The 15,392-nt window shown below is 40.2% G+C and overlaps 2 protein-coding genes across 7 annotated transcripts in view; one reads left to right on the top strand and one right to left on the bottom strand.

The window, feature by feature from the left end:
- Positions 1–1,001: 1,001 nt before the first annotated feature.
- ABCE1 (ATP binding cassette subfamily E member 1) lies at positions 1,002–12,409 on the top strand. Of its 2 annotated transcripts, none has more exons than XM_078602943.1 (18): positions 1,002–1,124; positions 2,616–2,720; positions 2,865–2,950; positions 3,685–3,782; positions 3,884–4,001; positions 4,594–4,731; positions 4,860–4,929; positions 5,287–5,383; positions 5,745–5,834; positions 6,320–6,441; positions 7,887–8,108; positions 8,347–8,406; positions 8,511–8,569; positions 8,770–8,880; positions 9,412–9,554; positions 10,690–10,812; positions 11,274–11,385; positions 11,860–12,409. In XM_078602943.1, exons 1-18 carry the CDS (start codon positions 1,073–1,075, stop codon positions 11,905–11,907), a joined length of 1,854 nt encoding a protein of 617 aa, XP_078459069.1. In that variant the 5' UTR covers positions 1,002–1,072; the 3' UTR covers positions 11,908–12,409. The 2 variants fall into 2 exon arrangements, with proteins under 2 accessions (XP_078459069.1, XP_078459070.1); XM_078602944.1 differs by having other exon boundaries at positions 1,017–1,154.
- The window catches only part of LOC144724076 (uncharacterized), a 17,858-nt gene continuing 14,374 nt past the window's right edge, over positions 11,909–15,392 (bottom strand). For all 5 annotated transcript variants that reach the window (XM_078602939.1, XM_078602941.1, XM_078602942.1 and 2 more), the window contains 4 exons: positions 15,275–15,385; positions 14,817–14,857; positions 14,071–14,236; positions 11,909–13,683 (listed from right to left, as the gene is read on the bottom strand). In XM_078602939.1, coding sequence (XP_078459065.1) covers positions 13,520–13,683; positions 14,071–14,236; positions 14,817–14,857; positions 15,275–15,385 — 482 coding nt within the window. In that variant the 3' untranslated portion in view covers positions 11,909–13,519. The remainder of the gene's footprint in view (positions 13,684–14,070; positions 14,237–14,816; positions 14,858–15,274; positions 15,386–15,392) is intronic.

The raw sequence follows: 15,392 nt of genomic DNA, 5'->3' as shown, positions 1-15,392 counted from the left end.
ATGGAGTGTAGTAATTTCTAGTCATTTTATATATTTCTTTAAGATACATATAATTGTTACATATGTGACATGTTAAAACTGTTGGTATATATACCAATTCATAGAATAGCCACCACCACCACAATCAGCCCTGTCCCTAACAAACCCATGGAGCTTATATAGCCACCACCACCATCACAATCAACCTTGTACCTTTAGACCATTGGAACCTCATTTGCCAGTAGCAAAATATGATAATTGTTTTTTTACCCTTTTACCTGGTCAAACACCATGTGAGACTAGGCTCTAAAGAAAGCTGTCTCGGGTTTGGACCAATCAATTTCAAGGACAGTGCATACATTATCAGAGTTGTGTTTTTGTTTGCATTCCGACTGCAGGTATTGTGGTCAATGCAAACATGACTCCTTGTAAAAAAAGGTGTCAGTTTTGTTGCCAGATAAAAGGGTAAAAAACCAATTACACTGGTCAACAAAAAAAAACATTTTTGTCTGGCCTGGACTTTTGCAGCTGTTTTAGACTAATTTCAGGGTGCTGATTAAAAATCTGATCTCAGATTTGCTCTATCACATCTCATGTTTATGCTATCGGCATACCCCATTTTCATTGATTTTACCCGAAATTAACTCTGTCACATATGATTGCAAGTTGTTGCGAGTCAGTGACTGCTTTAGTGTTAAAATATGGTGCTGTATTTTTAGGATAGTGTGTTTATAATAAAATTTTATGTAGATATCCATATTTATTTAATTTTTTTTTTCTGCAGTTTTTATTGAAAATGCAATATTTGATATCTCAAAAAACTGATATCAAAAAACAAAAACTGATGCCAGATTTGGAATCGGCACCCCAAAATTACCTTAAAACCGTTGGAATACCTTATGCCAGAAAAAGTGTGTTGTCCAGTGATATCAAACCTTGTCCATGACAAACCCATGTAGCTTCTCCGGCGTTGCAAATGTGGGCGTGGTAGATCCCGAGGCGAGTCAATGGCCCCCCCACCACCACCACCACCGCGCCCTGACGTCACATCCGGCTCGTGCGAGTCGGCCCTTCTTTTCCGTGGCGCCACCATATGGCGGCGTCCGCCCCGCCTGGCCTGTCTCGGCACCGTCCTCACATTTCAGGCAATTAAAGTGAAAAAGAGGGGAGGCGAGGTGAGGTTGCCCTCGTTCTGCGATTTAACGCAGAACCCGGCAGGAGGTTTTGTCGGGGCCACGCGAGACCCCACCTTGGCGTTCACGCTGCTTGGAGTCGCCGCGGCCTAGCGTCGCTGTCCACGCCGGCTCGGGCCTACCACTGGAAGCCTACGGACTCGTATAGTTGGATGCCGGGTTTGGCTGCGTGGGTGGCGGCGGAGACAGCTAGGCAAAGGACTAGGGTTGTCGAGTCAACCTCGCATCACCCGCGCTGTTGCTACGATTACGTTTAATTACGAAATCGTGACAATTTAAGGGTTGACTAACTACAGATGGAGCTATGAAGTTAGCTCGTGTGAGGGTGCTGTTGGTGGTGTATCATTATCATCTCGAGAGATGGCGAGATTGGGAAGACGCTCTTCATCCAGCAGTAGATAAACGATGGATTAATAATTGACTGAATGTTTGATTTAGTTATTAGGGCGCGTTGGCCGCTATGTGGAAAAGAGATTGTTGAAATGGAACATGAATGCGGTGTTGTATAATCGGCCACTATGAAATACAAAGCAGTTCGTTGTGTTGCAATATGTTTGGGGACAAGCTGAGTTGGCATGAATTGCCAATTCAATGAAAGCTATACAACTTAACGCTGAACAAGAATCGGTTGAAATGTTTTTTGTAAGCGCGATTTTAATCAAATAGTGCCGTAGTTATCAATTGAACTCTCATAATGAAGGTGCATCTGAAATGTACTCATCCTATATGTGGACATTTTGTGGAGTGCTCATACAGACCATTGTTCAATCCACTGCTGGATGAGGCCTCCCCACGCCGTGAGGGTGCTATTTCACTAATTGCGGGACAATGCGTTGTGCTGTAGTCCATATGTAAGCTACACGTACTACGGTGTTATTAGTCTGGCCTTTGTGTTTTAGATGTCAACATAAAACAATGTGATTCTGTTGTGCTTTCAATAGTACTTTATCATGACTGACCATCATATAGTGCTCTTAATCTGTAAGAGGGTTTTTTTGGGTTAGATCGCGTAAACCTCTTATAGATAATATTGGTCGCGAAAGCCTACGTGTTAAACTTAATCTGCGGTTGTATTATGCGAGGACATGGGGGCCATAATTGTCAGCTACATAATTTCACCGTGTTCCTTAAATTGGGTAGCATAATTACAGCAAGGCTCAACAGAAAAAAAAACACTGGCCGAGCACCTTTAATGAGGGCTCATAAAAATGAGTTGAAACTCATTTAGGCTTTAACTGCCAAGTTTTAAGGCACAATTTTCAGAATATTTTTTTTTAGACTTGAATCTGATTAGCTGTGAAGTCATTTTTCACAGATGTCCAATCGGGGCAATTCAGAAAGTTAGAGTATGGCTTCCACAAATAATTTGTGGCAAGTCAATAAAAACATACATGGTACATGATATTCATTTAACACGATACTTTGTGCGTTTTTATGTTTCAGTCATGGCTGACAAGCTCACCAGAATTGCCATTGTCAGCAGTGATAAATGCAAGCCCAAGAAATGCAGACAAGAGTGCAAGAAAACATGTCCCGTTGTAAGAATGGGTAAGTTGTTAGAATGCATTGTATAATTATGGTTAATCGGTAATTACATTGCTGGATAATTACGAGGTGAAATATGCATGTCTTCAACTTTTTTTGTCTGCAAGCTTTGGATGTGAACTCCATGATGTGCGTTTTGCGATCCAGGCAAACTCTGCATCGAGGTGGTTGCCCAGTCTAAGATTGCGTGGATTTCTGAAGAGCTTTGCATCGGTTGTGGCATCTGTGTTAAGGTACATTACGTTTTAAAAGTACTTAGTTCAAAATTGCCCGGTTTGTGCAATAACACGTGTATTTTTTTGGGACAGGGGCTGTACAGTGGTTAGAGCTCTGTACATTAAACGTTTGAATGTTTGCCATGGCTAATATAATTGGTGAGTTATATCTGAACTGGCCCCTTCATCCACTCACACTGACCAGTATGGTGAAGTATTGTCAAACAGCCCCCAGAACTGGAATAGCATAGAGGGAGGCTTCACCCAGAAATTGACGAAAGTGCTGTAAATTACTTACTAAATGTTCTTTTACATATTTGAGAAGTTATTTGTTTTTAAGCCCAATTCTCACCAGTTTTTTTTGTATTTAAACATGTTGCATTGATTGCTTTGTTTCTTTAAATATGTTTTTAAATTAATAATTTAACCTGGGAAATGTTTTACAATAAAACATCTCATTTACAAGGGCGTATCTTGTATTGCTACTCGAATACAAGTTGCCACGAACCTCTACCTTATCTTTGACAAAAATCCCTCGTCCGAGTCCGTTCAATGGACTGTCCCCCTTTTTTACAGTTTCTTGAGTTGCAGAAGCATTTGCATACTTAAAAAAATCTAAATTGTAATGAGAAACGTTTACATTGTAATGTACCCTTTAATTTCATGTGATTATACTGATGCTTTGTTGCCATTTTCTACCCCTCAATGTTTACCCTATTTTTGTTAATTCAAACTTTTGTTTCCTGAACCAGAAATGCCCATTCGATGCAATCTCCATCATCAACCTTCCCAGCAATCTTGAAAAGGACACCACACACAGATACAGTGCAAATTCATTCAAGTTGCACAGGTGAATATACTTATCTTAGCTCTTCAAGCATCTATAACTTTCATTGTTCTTATTATTCCATTACATTTGAATAACCACACTGCCCTTTTATTCCCTTGCAGACTGCCGATCCCTCGACCTGGAGAAGTTCTGGGTTTAGTAGGCACCAACGGAATTGGGAAGTCAACTGCATTGAAAATACTGGCCGGGAAACAGAAACCAAACCTGGGTCGTTTCAATGTAAGGGTTCTCTGACAGTACCAAAGCACAGTTGTTAAGCTGCCGTTAATATTGCAACAAAAGAGTTGTAAGAGGAAGCAATGGTGGAATGGTTATCACATTGCACTATGGAAGCCTAGCAACATATTATTCATTGAAAAATTTGAGATCACCCAAACTTTACTTCACTGCTAGAAATTGCTCAGTCTAGTTGCTAGCAGTGCACGATGTTTTATTCTGGATGCATACAGGCAATTTTGGGTAAAGTAAAGGAAAGTCGAGGTATTATTTTGTGCAGTGGTAGTGCATCGGTTAGCACACTGCGCTATTCAAACAACCCGAATTCGATTCATGGCCATCAATACCATCAGAGGCAAGTGACTTCTCCACTGGTCCTCTGTACACCAACTCACACTTACCAACTTTTTGAGGCATGATCAAACAAACCCCCACCACATGGGGAGGCCTTCATCCAACAGTGGTGTGACAGAGGACTGTACATTGTTTGGATGGGCAATGCCTTCAATCTAGAAACGCCAAATGTAAAATTTGCCTTAACAGATATTGGGGGAAAGTGACCTGACCTGAGCCTATTGAATTGTTTCTTCTCCAGGACCCTCCTGACTGGCAGGAGATCTTGACTTACTTCCGTGGTTCAGAGCTACAGAACTACTTCACAAAGATTCTTGAAGATGATCTGAAGGCCATTATCAAGCCCCAGTATGTGGATCAGATCCCCAAGGCCGTCAAGGTGAGCAGAGTGTTGTCTGAAAAATATGACATTCATTCGGCTCGTTTTTCTCCATCCTGTTAAGTGTCTCAAGGTTTATGGAGGAAACTGTTTTGTAATGAGATTTTTTCTTTCTTTTTTACTCTCAGGGAACAGTTGGTGTAATCCTCGACAGGAAAGATGAAACACGAACTCAGGAAGACATCTGTAACCGTTTGGGTAAGATCTCATAAAACATTTATTGTTCGGGTTTAAGAAATGAACGTTAAACATGGGCAATCTATTTGTGTATGTACATGTACTACACGTTGTCAATACACTGCTGGACGAGGTCCTTCCCACCCTCTGCAGGCTGGGGGGGGTTATTTTGACAGAGTACATGCTGGTCTGTGCAGGTTGAAGGACATAGACTTTTGGAGCATAGAATAAGTACGTTACAGCTATGGATTTTTCTACACTGCTTTCAACCACGTGGAGCGCAATTATATGTTGTACAATAAAATACATTGCTTGTGTTTAACATTTTCCTTAATGGCAAGTATGGAATTTAACGGTGCATTTGCTTGCATTTTACAGACTTGAGTCACTTAAAAGAGCGAAACGTCGAAGACCTTTCTGGTGGCGAGCTGCAGAGATTTGCCTGTGCTGTCGTCTGTATACAAAAGGCCGACGTGTAAGAATTAATGTATCACACCAGTTGTTGCCATGTTACAGTAAAATTATCACATTTTTCCTCTAAAGAGTTGCTCAATGTTTTTGATCTCCAGTAATGCAATAGGACTTCGAGACGCTTAAATAATTTTCTACCAAGGTATTAATTATGATGTATTGATGGCACTTAAGAATGTGACCATTGTACAGCTCGGATACACTAATTGTCTGAGCTGTAAAATGTTGAAACGATAACCTTTTTTACACCATTGTTGCAATAAATTAGTCAGCAAGGCAGCACATCATGTAAGTCAGCATTTATGTCAGTGGTACAAATGTTGGCACAGTACATCTTATTTTAATTGTGGATTTATTATTTCTAGGTACATGTTTGATGAGCCTTCCAGCTACTTGGATGTCAAGCAAAGGCTAAAATGTGCCATCACCATCCGCTCGCTGCTTGGTCCTGACAGGTGAGAAGTAGCTTCAATGTTGCATCTTTTCTGAAAGATTCTGCCTCATAACTGCTGCAGAGAAACCTTGAAAACCAACGCGCGAGGTGGCTCAGAGGTCAGAACGCTGAGCTGGCACCGTTGAGATTCTTGAGTTCGAATCCAGGTCGCCGCCTGTGATTAAACCAGACTCTCAAGGTTAGTGAGTTGGGGGTCATAGCCCTGTCACCAATAACTGCACAAAAAAACACGCAACATTTTAACAGCATTAAATTTGGTTCTGTTATTTGGGTACATGCCAGCTCTGACAATAAAAAAATATTGGTTCTTCTGTCATGCAAAAAACTTGACTCTGGCAATGGGTGGGAAAGTGCCACCCTCTGTTATGTGGGCCAGAGATCAATCTGAAAGCATACTTCACCTTGTAACATGTTTCCGATATCACAATAGGGATAAACTTGGGGAGCGATTCATATATATATCGTAAAGGGACCTTACTATTGCAGGTTCATCATCGTTGTGGAGCACGACCTGAGTGTATGCGACTACTTGTCGGACTACATCTGCTGCCTCTACGGTGTGCCCGGAGCATATGGTGTCGTCACTATGCCCTTCAGCGTAAGAGAAGGTACGACAGCAATGATCACGTGGTCAAATTGACGTACACAACAACTCTGTTGGGGATACCTGCTTTAGACCAAAATGTGGTTTAGTGGTCATCAGCAATACGCATTTATCGATCATGTAATGATTCAACCTCCCAGCATTTTAGATTGAGTCAAAAATCGAATTATCCCACTGGCCAACTCATTTGTATTGCTTCATTTCTCTTGTACAATTTATTTCTGCTCCATTATCCTAAATACAACACTGGCATATATTTGTTTTCATACAAATATAAACTGTGGATAGTTCTGATGAACAATTTGATACATGTGTCAAAATAATGCATTTTAGTGATGAATTGAACCTCCCACCTGCATCGATTCTATGCAAAACTTTGGATTTGTCTGTCAGACTAAGGGACTTCTAAATCTTTACTTAAAGCATTCGTGACTGCAAGAATTCATATTCTTTGGGTCTTTCGGTAAAGTCACGTAAGAAAGAAAATAACAAAAAACTACAACGTTTCGATCACAACACAAGCCATCGTCATCAGGAGGAAAAAAAAAACTATGTACGTGACTTTACCGAAACACCCAAAGAATATAAGGGACTTGTACTTCAGTCCCTTTCTATTACTTCTTGATGTAGGTGTAGATGATATTTCTGAGAGGGTTGGCTTGCACAGAGTGCATAAACAAGGTGAAGTCCAAAGCAACAGGTCTGCACTGGTCACCACGCACACCGCCACTGTTTAGGTCATGGCGTGCGGCATCGCTCCACGCGTATGCCGAAATTTGACCTTTCGGCACGACAATTCGGCTCCTGGCGAATTACTAAAACTATATATGCCACAAGTGCAGCCGTACCGAATTATCACCAATTACGAATAATGAAATACCGAAATAAAGAGGTTTGACTGTGCGTTTATTTATCAGTACAATAAACTAGCACTACCACTTACTACATTCTTCTGAATACGTGCATTTTCTGTGAAGTCAAAGGCTTTGCATTTCATCATTATGCCTTTAAAAGAAGCTGAGCTGGAATTTTACTATATATTGGGAAATACATATGGTACAGAACTTTAATTGCTTATTATGAATAGCATTCATAATATAATCTTGAAAAGATAACTTATAACAGCGTACCAGCAATATCTAAACTGGTCCTGGGTCCTCCATTTCATCAACCCGCACTGACCAGCTCAATAAAGTATGGTCAAGCGATCCCAATGATCAGTATTGTGGGGAAGTCTTCATGTATGTACGTTGAACTTCTTTTACACCGTACGTAGCCACCCATGCTAATCGGAGGTGCATGGAAAGGACAAAAAACTAAACACGAAAAGCAGTTCTAAAGAAGTGAGTTCATGCCATAGTGGATTGACACAAACAGCAGAGATGTCACCATTCACAGCTTGTGGGAGGCTGCGGCCAATGCGTGCTTGTGATCCTTACGATGTCGCAGGCATCAACATCTTCCTGGACGGGTACGTGCCGACGGAGAACCTGCGATTCCGCGACATGGCGCTGGTGTTCAAGGTGGCGGAGACGGCGGCAGAGGATGACATCAAGAGGATGTGCTGCTACCAGTACCCTAGCATGAAGAAATGCCTCGGAGACTTCGTCATGGAGATCCAAGCCGGGGAGTTCACCGACTCAGAAATCATGGTCATGCTCGGGGAGAACGGTAAAACATTCACAGACGCGTGACCTCACAATCAACCCCCGAGAGTCGATTATCAAAGTTCTGCACAGATGCACATTAAAATGCTCTAATAATGCAGCTTGGTTATCTTTTAAAAGGCAGGTCCAAGGAATGTCGGGGCAAAAGGGGGGGAACATTTTGATCATAGAAATATCCTGACATGCTTATAAATAACATGCTTTGCATTCCCATTGAGCTCTGGAATGTTTTTTTCTTCTAGGTACTGGAAAAACGACATTCATCAGGATGCTGGCTGGGAGACTAAAGCCAGATGATGGAGGTGCGATTGCCAAGCCATTTATTATGCCTCTAGGGAGAATATGACTGCTTTGTTATTTTGCTGAAAAATATTTTGCAACCAAATATATGTTGGTATTCTTTCAGGTGAAGTCCCATTTCTGAATGTCAGCTACAAACCTCAGAAAATCAGTCCCAAAGCAACGGTAAGTTAACGTTTGCATGTTGAAAATAATTACATGTTAATTTGTAGAATCAAAATTAACATTTACACAAGATTATTTGAATAGGGAGTACTTAAGCTAAGAGCAGAATGACTTAAAGCTTGAGCGAATGCCAAAATGTTTGATAAATGTACTTGGCCGGTCGTAGGATGTGGTTATATTTAAGCGTGTTTTCTCCACAGGGAACCGTGCGACAACTGTTGCATGAAAAGATCCGCAATTCGTACATGCACCCGCAGTTCTGCACCGACGTCATGAAGCCTCTGCAGATCGAGAGCATCATTGACCAGGAGGTGGGAGCCTCGCACTGAATGAACAAAAGTGCTTACTAACAATCCAGTCACAACGTATTATGCATTACTTTCCAAAATTTTTTTTTCAAATAAACAATTCTAGACTCCACATTGGGCAAAATGTAATAAAAGCAACTAGGAATCTTAGTTTACATTTACTTGGCAACAAAGACAAATCAGGATCGTTGTCCATGATTTTTATAAAGGGACGAAAGGTAAAATCATGTCTTAAATATGAATACCTCCATGAGATATCCAGATACTTTACCCCCATTTAAAATAATCGCATAGGTTAAATAGCTTCAGAGGTGATGGGGACAGTTTTTTTGTTAACTTAATATTGAATTGCATTGTCAGTAACATTTGACATCTTGCAGGGATACACTTATACCTATTACATTCCTTGGTGTAACAGTGATGGGTGTGTAGATAGTCCTCTCTCCGGTTGAAGGAGTCGAGTGCAGTTGTGCAGCAGCAGGATATTGTAAACGGGATGTGGTGGTGGTGCTGCACATATGCTTGGACCTACAGGTGCAGAACCTGTCTGGTGGTGAGCTGCAGCGTGTTGCGCTGGCGCTGTGCCTGGGCAAGCCCGCTGACGTCTACCTCATAGACGAGCCCTCTGCCTACCTTGACTCGGAGCAGCGTCTTGTGGCAGCCAAGGTTATCAAGCGGTGAGCAGTGTACAACATCCATCCAGCCAACCCAACTTGTTTTTATAATCTAGTATGATAGAGCCGTCTCCTCTTCCTTTCCATCGCCTTCTCTACCATGTATCCCAATTCATCTCACCTTGGTCTCTCGTTTGTCTTTCCCATCTGCCTCCTCTCCCACTTCATCTCCTCCCTCCACTGTATGTCACCCACTTCCCTCCCCGCTCTCTTCCTGTTTCTCTCACCACTCACCATCTCCTTTTTCCATCTCAATCTCGCTTGCCTCTCCCTAATCCTCCCACTGTTTTGCTTTCCTTTCCGTTTCACATCCATTGCCTCCCACCCCACCTCTCTTCCTTCCTCCTCTATCTCCCTCTTTCCCTCCCCCCCTCATATCACATTTGTACGGCATACACGGCCGGGATCGTGGGTGGGGGAGGCGTGATGACAGCACTACGAGCCTGGCTCAACGCTGTGGGATCCATGTGACGTCATAACGCAGATCTGCATGGTGACATCACCGCACATCCACACTTTTTCACGCACGAGGCAGGCAGGAATCCAAGAAGGAATCTAGCCAGCAAATTTTTTTTTCATTAATATAGTGTGAAGTATAATTCAATCATTCATTCTAGGGCATGCTTTCACTGTGTTGCAGTGGTTTACACTGCATTACTGTAATTTCCTGTGTGAAGTATGAAATATATAATAAATAAGGCCTTTTCCAAAGAAAACAAGTCCAAAGGTTAGGAAAGTATAGGCTACTTTGAAATGTGTTTTGACAATGTATGGCTAATAAGCTAGATTCTGGCTAATTCTCTGCACTACATTGATTTTTAGTTTTTCGACATTCCTTTTAATAGCCACCACAATTTGGCAAAATTTTTACTATTTTGTTGGAATATACAATAGATCAATAAAGCAGTGTATATCTGATATTCTTTTTTAAAGTTAAATGTTTGTCAATACAAAAACAGAAAAGGGTATACTTTAAAATAATTCACTGACTTTCTTGAATCGTGTATCAATTTGAAATACTGCCACGTAGCCAGAGTTGTTATTTTCACTCCACAGCTTGGGTTATGTTCTGCCAGAGTGAAGTCATGACCATTGAGCCAATCCATAAAAACAATCTGCAATGCCACGTGTCACACAGATTCATCCTGCATGCCAAGAAGACTGCCTTTGTGGTGGAGCATGACTTCATCATGGCCACCTACCTGGCTGACCGGGTCATCGTGTTTGAAGGGGTACCCTCGGTGAACACCATCGCAAACACGTAAGTCTAAACAACTCCACCCCTGCACCCCTGCACATTGCATTGGCAAAGGTCAGTCATTTAAATAATATATTGCCATTTAAATGCTCTGATATGTAAATGTTGCCATTTGAAGGTTGCTTTTTTTTTTATAACTGAAGAACTAAAGAACGTTGATCTCCTGCTCCAGATGGTAATGAATTACAAATTGGGACTTTTAAAAATGTGAAATTTTGTGATAAGGTATACTGAAGAAGTCTGATTAGCGACCTAAAAATGTATTCAATCCATCTAACACAATGGAATGAAGCCATTTTAAATATATTATTGCATTAGAAGACCGCAATGGCTGGTGACAGCTTGCCTCGGCCTTCATCTGGCAGTGGATTGATCATGGTTGATTTTTAAAATTGCTTAGGATTCAATAAATTTTACTGTAATTACTATATGTATAGATGTGTGGTGTGGGTATTGTCTTTCAGCCCCCAAAATCTGCTCGCTGGAATGAACAAATTTCTGGCATCATTGGAGATCACGTTCAGAAGAGATCCCAACAACTTCCGTCCAAGGATCAACAAGCTGAATTCCATCAAGGTAGAAAGCTCATACATACCATTGCTGTAAATTTTTGAGTTTTACTGTACAGTATTCCGTCGTTATTCACGAACTTGCTACGAGTGAATCGCATCTTGAACTCTACACTACTGAATCGAAAGTGGTGAGAGAATGTGATGTGAGATACAGTAATGCTACTGTGCAGCATCATAATTTAAGATAAGTTAATTTAGAAACGATTTAAAACTTTCATATTTATTTGTATTTACTTTGTTTATTATAACCAATGCATGTTTGTCCTATGGTAATTTTCACGTGTAATAGCTTATGTACGTCGTTATTTAAGGTAATTAATTTGGTCAATATCATTATCCGCAAAAGTTTCTCTTTCACGAGCATCTCCGGAAGGTATCCCTCGCGAAATACACAGGGAAATACAGTTGAATGGGATTATTATCATCATAGCGTCTTGAATGTTGTAACTGGATCCTCTGCTTTTCTCTTTTTTTACAGGACACTGAACAGAAAAAGAGTGGCAACTACTTTTTCCTAGAAGACTGAACTGTTGTGCAGTTCTTGCAATGGGACAGCCTTTGAGCAACTCATTTTATTCAAGAGAAACTATGGATTGGACTTGTGCATCTATTTTGGAAACTAAAGTTGCTTCTTTTGCATTTTTATCAGATTTTTTATTTTAAAAAACTTAAATATTAAGTCATCTACTGCAGAAATATTTGGAATGAAAATTAATTTGAAAAGTCACTTATTGGGTTCGTGTAATGATGCTTTAATTCACAGCTATTTCACAATGTTCACAAGTTCATCGTTGTATTTCTTTGCTGCCCATTGCCTAAATTTACCAAGATGCCTATTTAGATTTATGTTCAGAACTATGTTAAAACATTACAGCCAACAGTAACTCAAAGGTTGCTATTTGCAGTTTTTTTATGTTGCTGCAATGTAAAGACAGGTATTGCAACAAGATCATTCAACAGATTTTGGTAGGTGTTTTCCTGTATGCTTGGATGGCAAATAAAGGAGCCAAGGGGCATCATGAAAGGAACTTGCATTTATTGTGCACTTTTTTTAAATCGTTCTGGTAACAGGTTATAGCTTAGCTTGCACAAAGAAAACCACATAGGTTAATGTCAATGAAATAAAGCACAACATTAAATGTTTACATTAAGTGTTTAACTGATAATTTTAAACTCCTGTATAAAAGGAATGTTGACATCAAGAAAAATTCAGTGTCATTAACATTTTTAAATATTGCTTCCTTTAGTGCTACAATCATTTATCAACAATTCTTATTTTCAAAAAATCCGGCTTGGGCCACTGTTCCACAGACATGCAAGTGGCTCAGGCATGGCTTTGCTAATCTTCCAAAAATCCTGAGCATTTAACACAGGCTTTTGCAACCAATATCTGAGGTTTTTTGGGTTAGATCACAAATAAATGTCGTTAACCCCGCCACCACCCGACAGCCAATTCGTAACGTTTGTCACGTAAATAAAACATGCCAATTCGTTACTAGTACAGCACTGATGTGGAGAGTAAACACAACACACCGGTGTGCTGTACTAGTAACGAAATGGAATGTTTGTGACAAACCTTACTAATTGGCTGTGTTGGGTGGTGGTGGGTTTAATGACATTTACACGATCTAACCAAAACTTATTATGAATCCTGAGCATGGCTGGAATTGTGTTCTGAGCCAGCGTGCAAATATGGCTTTTAAGCGGTTAATTTTAGTGGAGCCGTGACTTAGCCTAAGTGTGTATGGGATTCACTGTATTTCAGTCAAGTCATTTAGCTAATTAGTTAACGAACTTTCCACACTACTGCATAACCACACGTTTACATGAAGCATTAAGTTTCACAACATTTGTAATATAGCTTCAGTAATGTTTACAGTCAAAGCAAGTTAGTCAAATGTCACATTTCTGATTGGAATTACTTTGCTCAAGCTCAGCTTATAGAAAGCCTAAGCATAGCTAGGACCATGCTCAGAGCTGGCTCAAGGTAAATGGTTTTGACCCAGTTCAATTGAACCAAAACAAAGCCTAAACCCCTTCATGACTAAGAATGGCCTAAATGTATTTGTGATTAGCAACCCTTGAGATCCCCAATTTCTGGGTGGCAGATGATCGGATGTATCAGATAACTCACACCGTCAAAGCATTCTGGGTTTCCATTGCAACAGCCCGCTTTGCCATGGTGTATGGAGGGCCATGGTGGGCGCATGGGAGTATGGCAGCTGATGTTGTGGCATGGGTTGGACAAACATTGGCTGTGGGCCACCTGGGTTGATCGAGGTGTAAGCATGATGGTAAGGTGCTGTGGAAAAAATGAAAAGTTAAAAAGTCAAGGTTTCTTACTGCATAGACACGCCTGTACAAGGTAGGTAACAATGTCAAACTTGAAAATGTAATTTTCATCTAGCCATTCATTTAGAAAATATACTTGAACATTTCCATTTCAGTGCTTAGTAATTCTCTCGTGTGTTAGGAATAATTCTATGATGGACTATCTGGGTCTCATTGCATATTTTGTAGTGCATCATCAGCCATCGTTAATCCCACTGCTGGATGAATGCCTCTTAAAACAAAAAAAACGTATAAAGTTGTTAACATCAATACGGATATGTGCACATTCACCACTCGTGTTTGTTTACATTCAAACCAATAAAATGTTCCAAAGCAAGTTGCTGAGGATATTGTGTACCTGCTGTTTGAGCCCCCAGAGGCTGGGCCTGGAGTTGCAAGGTGGGTGGATTTGGACTTGTGGCTGTGTCCAAGTGAGGTTTGAGGGCCTCTTGGTACAGGGATGCTTCATGGCCAGACCCCGACTCCAAGTAGTTTTGGGCATATGCCCTCTCGTGCCACCAACTCTACAATGGCAGTCACAAACCCATAAAAACACATTTTAAAGTAGCTTATTTGATCAAAATGTACACTGCTTCAATCTGTACAAATATTAAATTTAAACTAAATATGTAATTTCGTATAGCTTCAAAACAAGTTGTTTGTTTTTATTATTTATGCAGTGCATTCAGGTTTAGGAACAGTTTTCTAAGCCACGATTTATAAAGTACATTAACACATCTACAAAGAAATTACGCTTTCTCTTCATGAATATGCAAGCAATTTCAGGTTTCTTTTAATGTGGCTTCTCCCGTAACTGCATTACAAGAATACTTACAATGCGTACTCCGAATAGTTTCACTTGGAAACTAGTCGCCGAAACCGTCAAGGGAAGTCTGGTTGTAAAAAAAAACCTTAAGTGGTTTACCACAATGATAATTTGCATAAGGGGACTCCGCTGCCTATAAACAGTCACTACTAATGACCACTGTTGTGTAATTTAAGTAGGGCATATTCACTTCTTTTCAAGTACTAATGTGCATTTTAAATAATTTTGTGAATACTTTGTAATAATGAGATTTACTTTCTAAATGCATATTTACTTACCTGTAGACCGCGATTGAAAAAATACTGCAGTATTTTCCTATCTATATTCAACAAAAAGAAAAGATTAGAAAAAGCTTGCACGTAGTGACCACATTACTAAATACATGTATTCTATAGATCATTTTACAAAAATCACATTTTTATTTAAATACGTTTTAAATCCGTAATGGATAAGATTTAATTGTCTTGGAGTTGAGCCTCTGTTTTTTTCTGTGAATTGTATGCATATTCAAGATCTATCACATTTCTTTTAGAAATGTTATATTTAAGTCTTGAAAAATTTAGGATCAAGCCATTTCCTTCCACTGTCAATCAGAAGAACGTGCAAGCCTTAATGACAACAGCTGTTCTAAACGGCACATATCTTTTTCAACGTGAGTCCTAATTTTTGTTTAAGTATGCCAATTTGGCTCATTCCTCTTCCAAGTGCTTTTTGGCAATGATAGAGTTTGGTATACCTTGTGGGAGATCACTCGCGCTGGGATCAAATGAAAATGGCGGAGAACTGGACACAACTTCCCCCAACTCGTTAACGCATTCAGCCTTCCATGGCGGCAATAAATAAACACCTGAAAT

The sequence above is a fragment of the Lampetra planeri genome, chromosome 19 (genome assembly GCF_965212315.1).
Source record: "Lampetra planeri chromosome 19, kcLamPlan1.2.h2, whole genome shotgun sequence".
NCBI classification, from domain to species: domain Eukaryota; kingdom Metazoa; phylum Chordata; class Hyperoartia; order Petromyzontiformes; family Petromyzontidae; genus Lampetra; species Lampetra planeri.
Note: the sequence above shows the minus strand (reverse complement) of the source record. Positions and strands in the feature narration are given on the sequence as shown.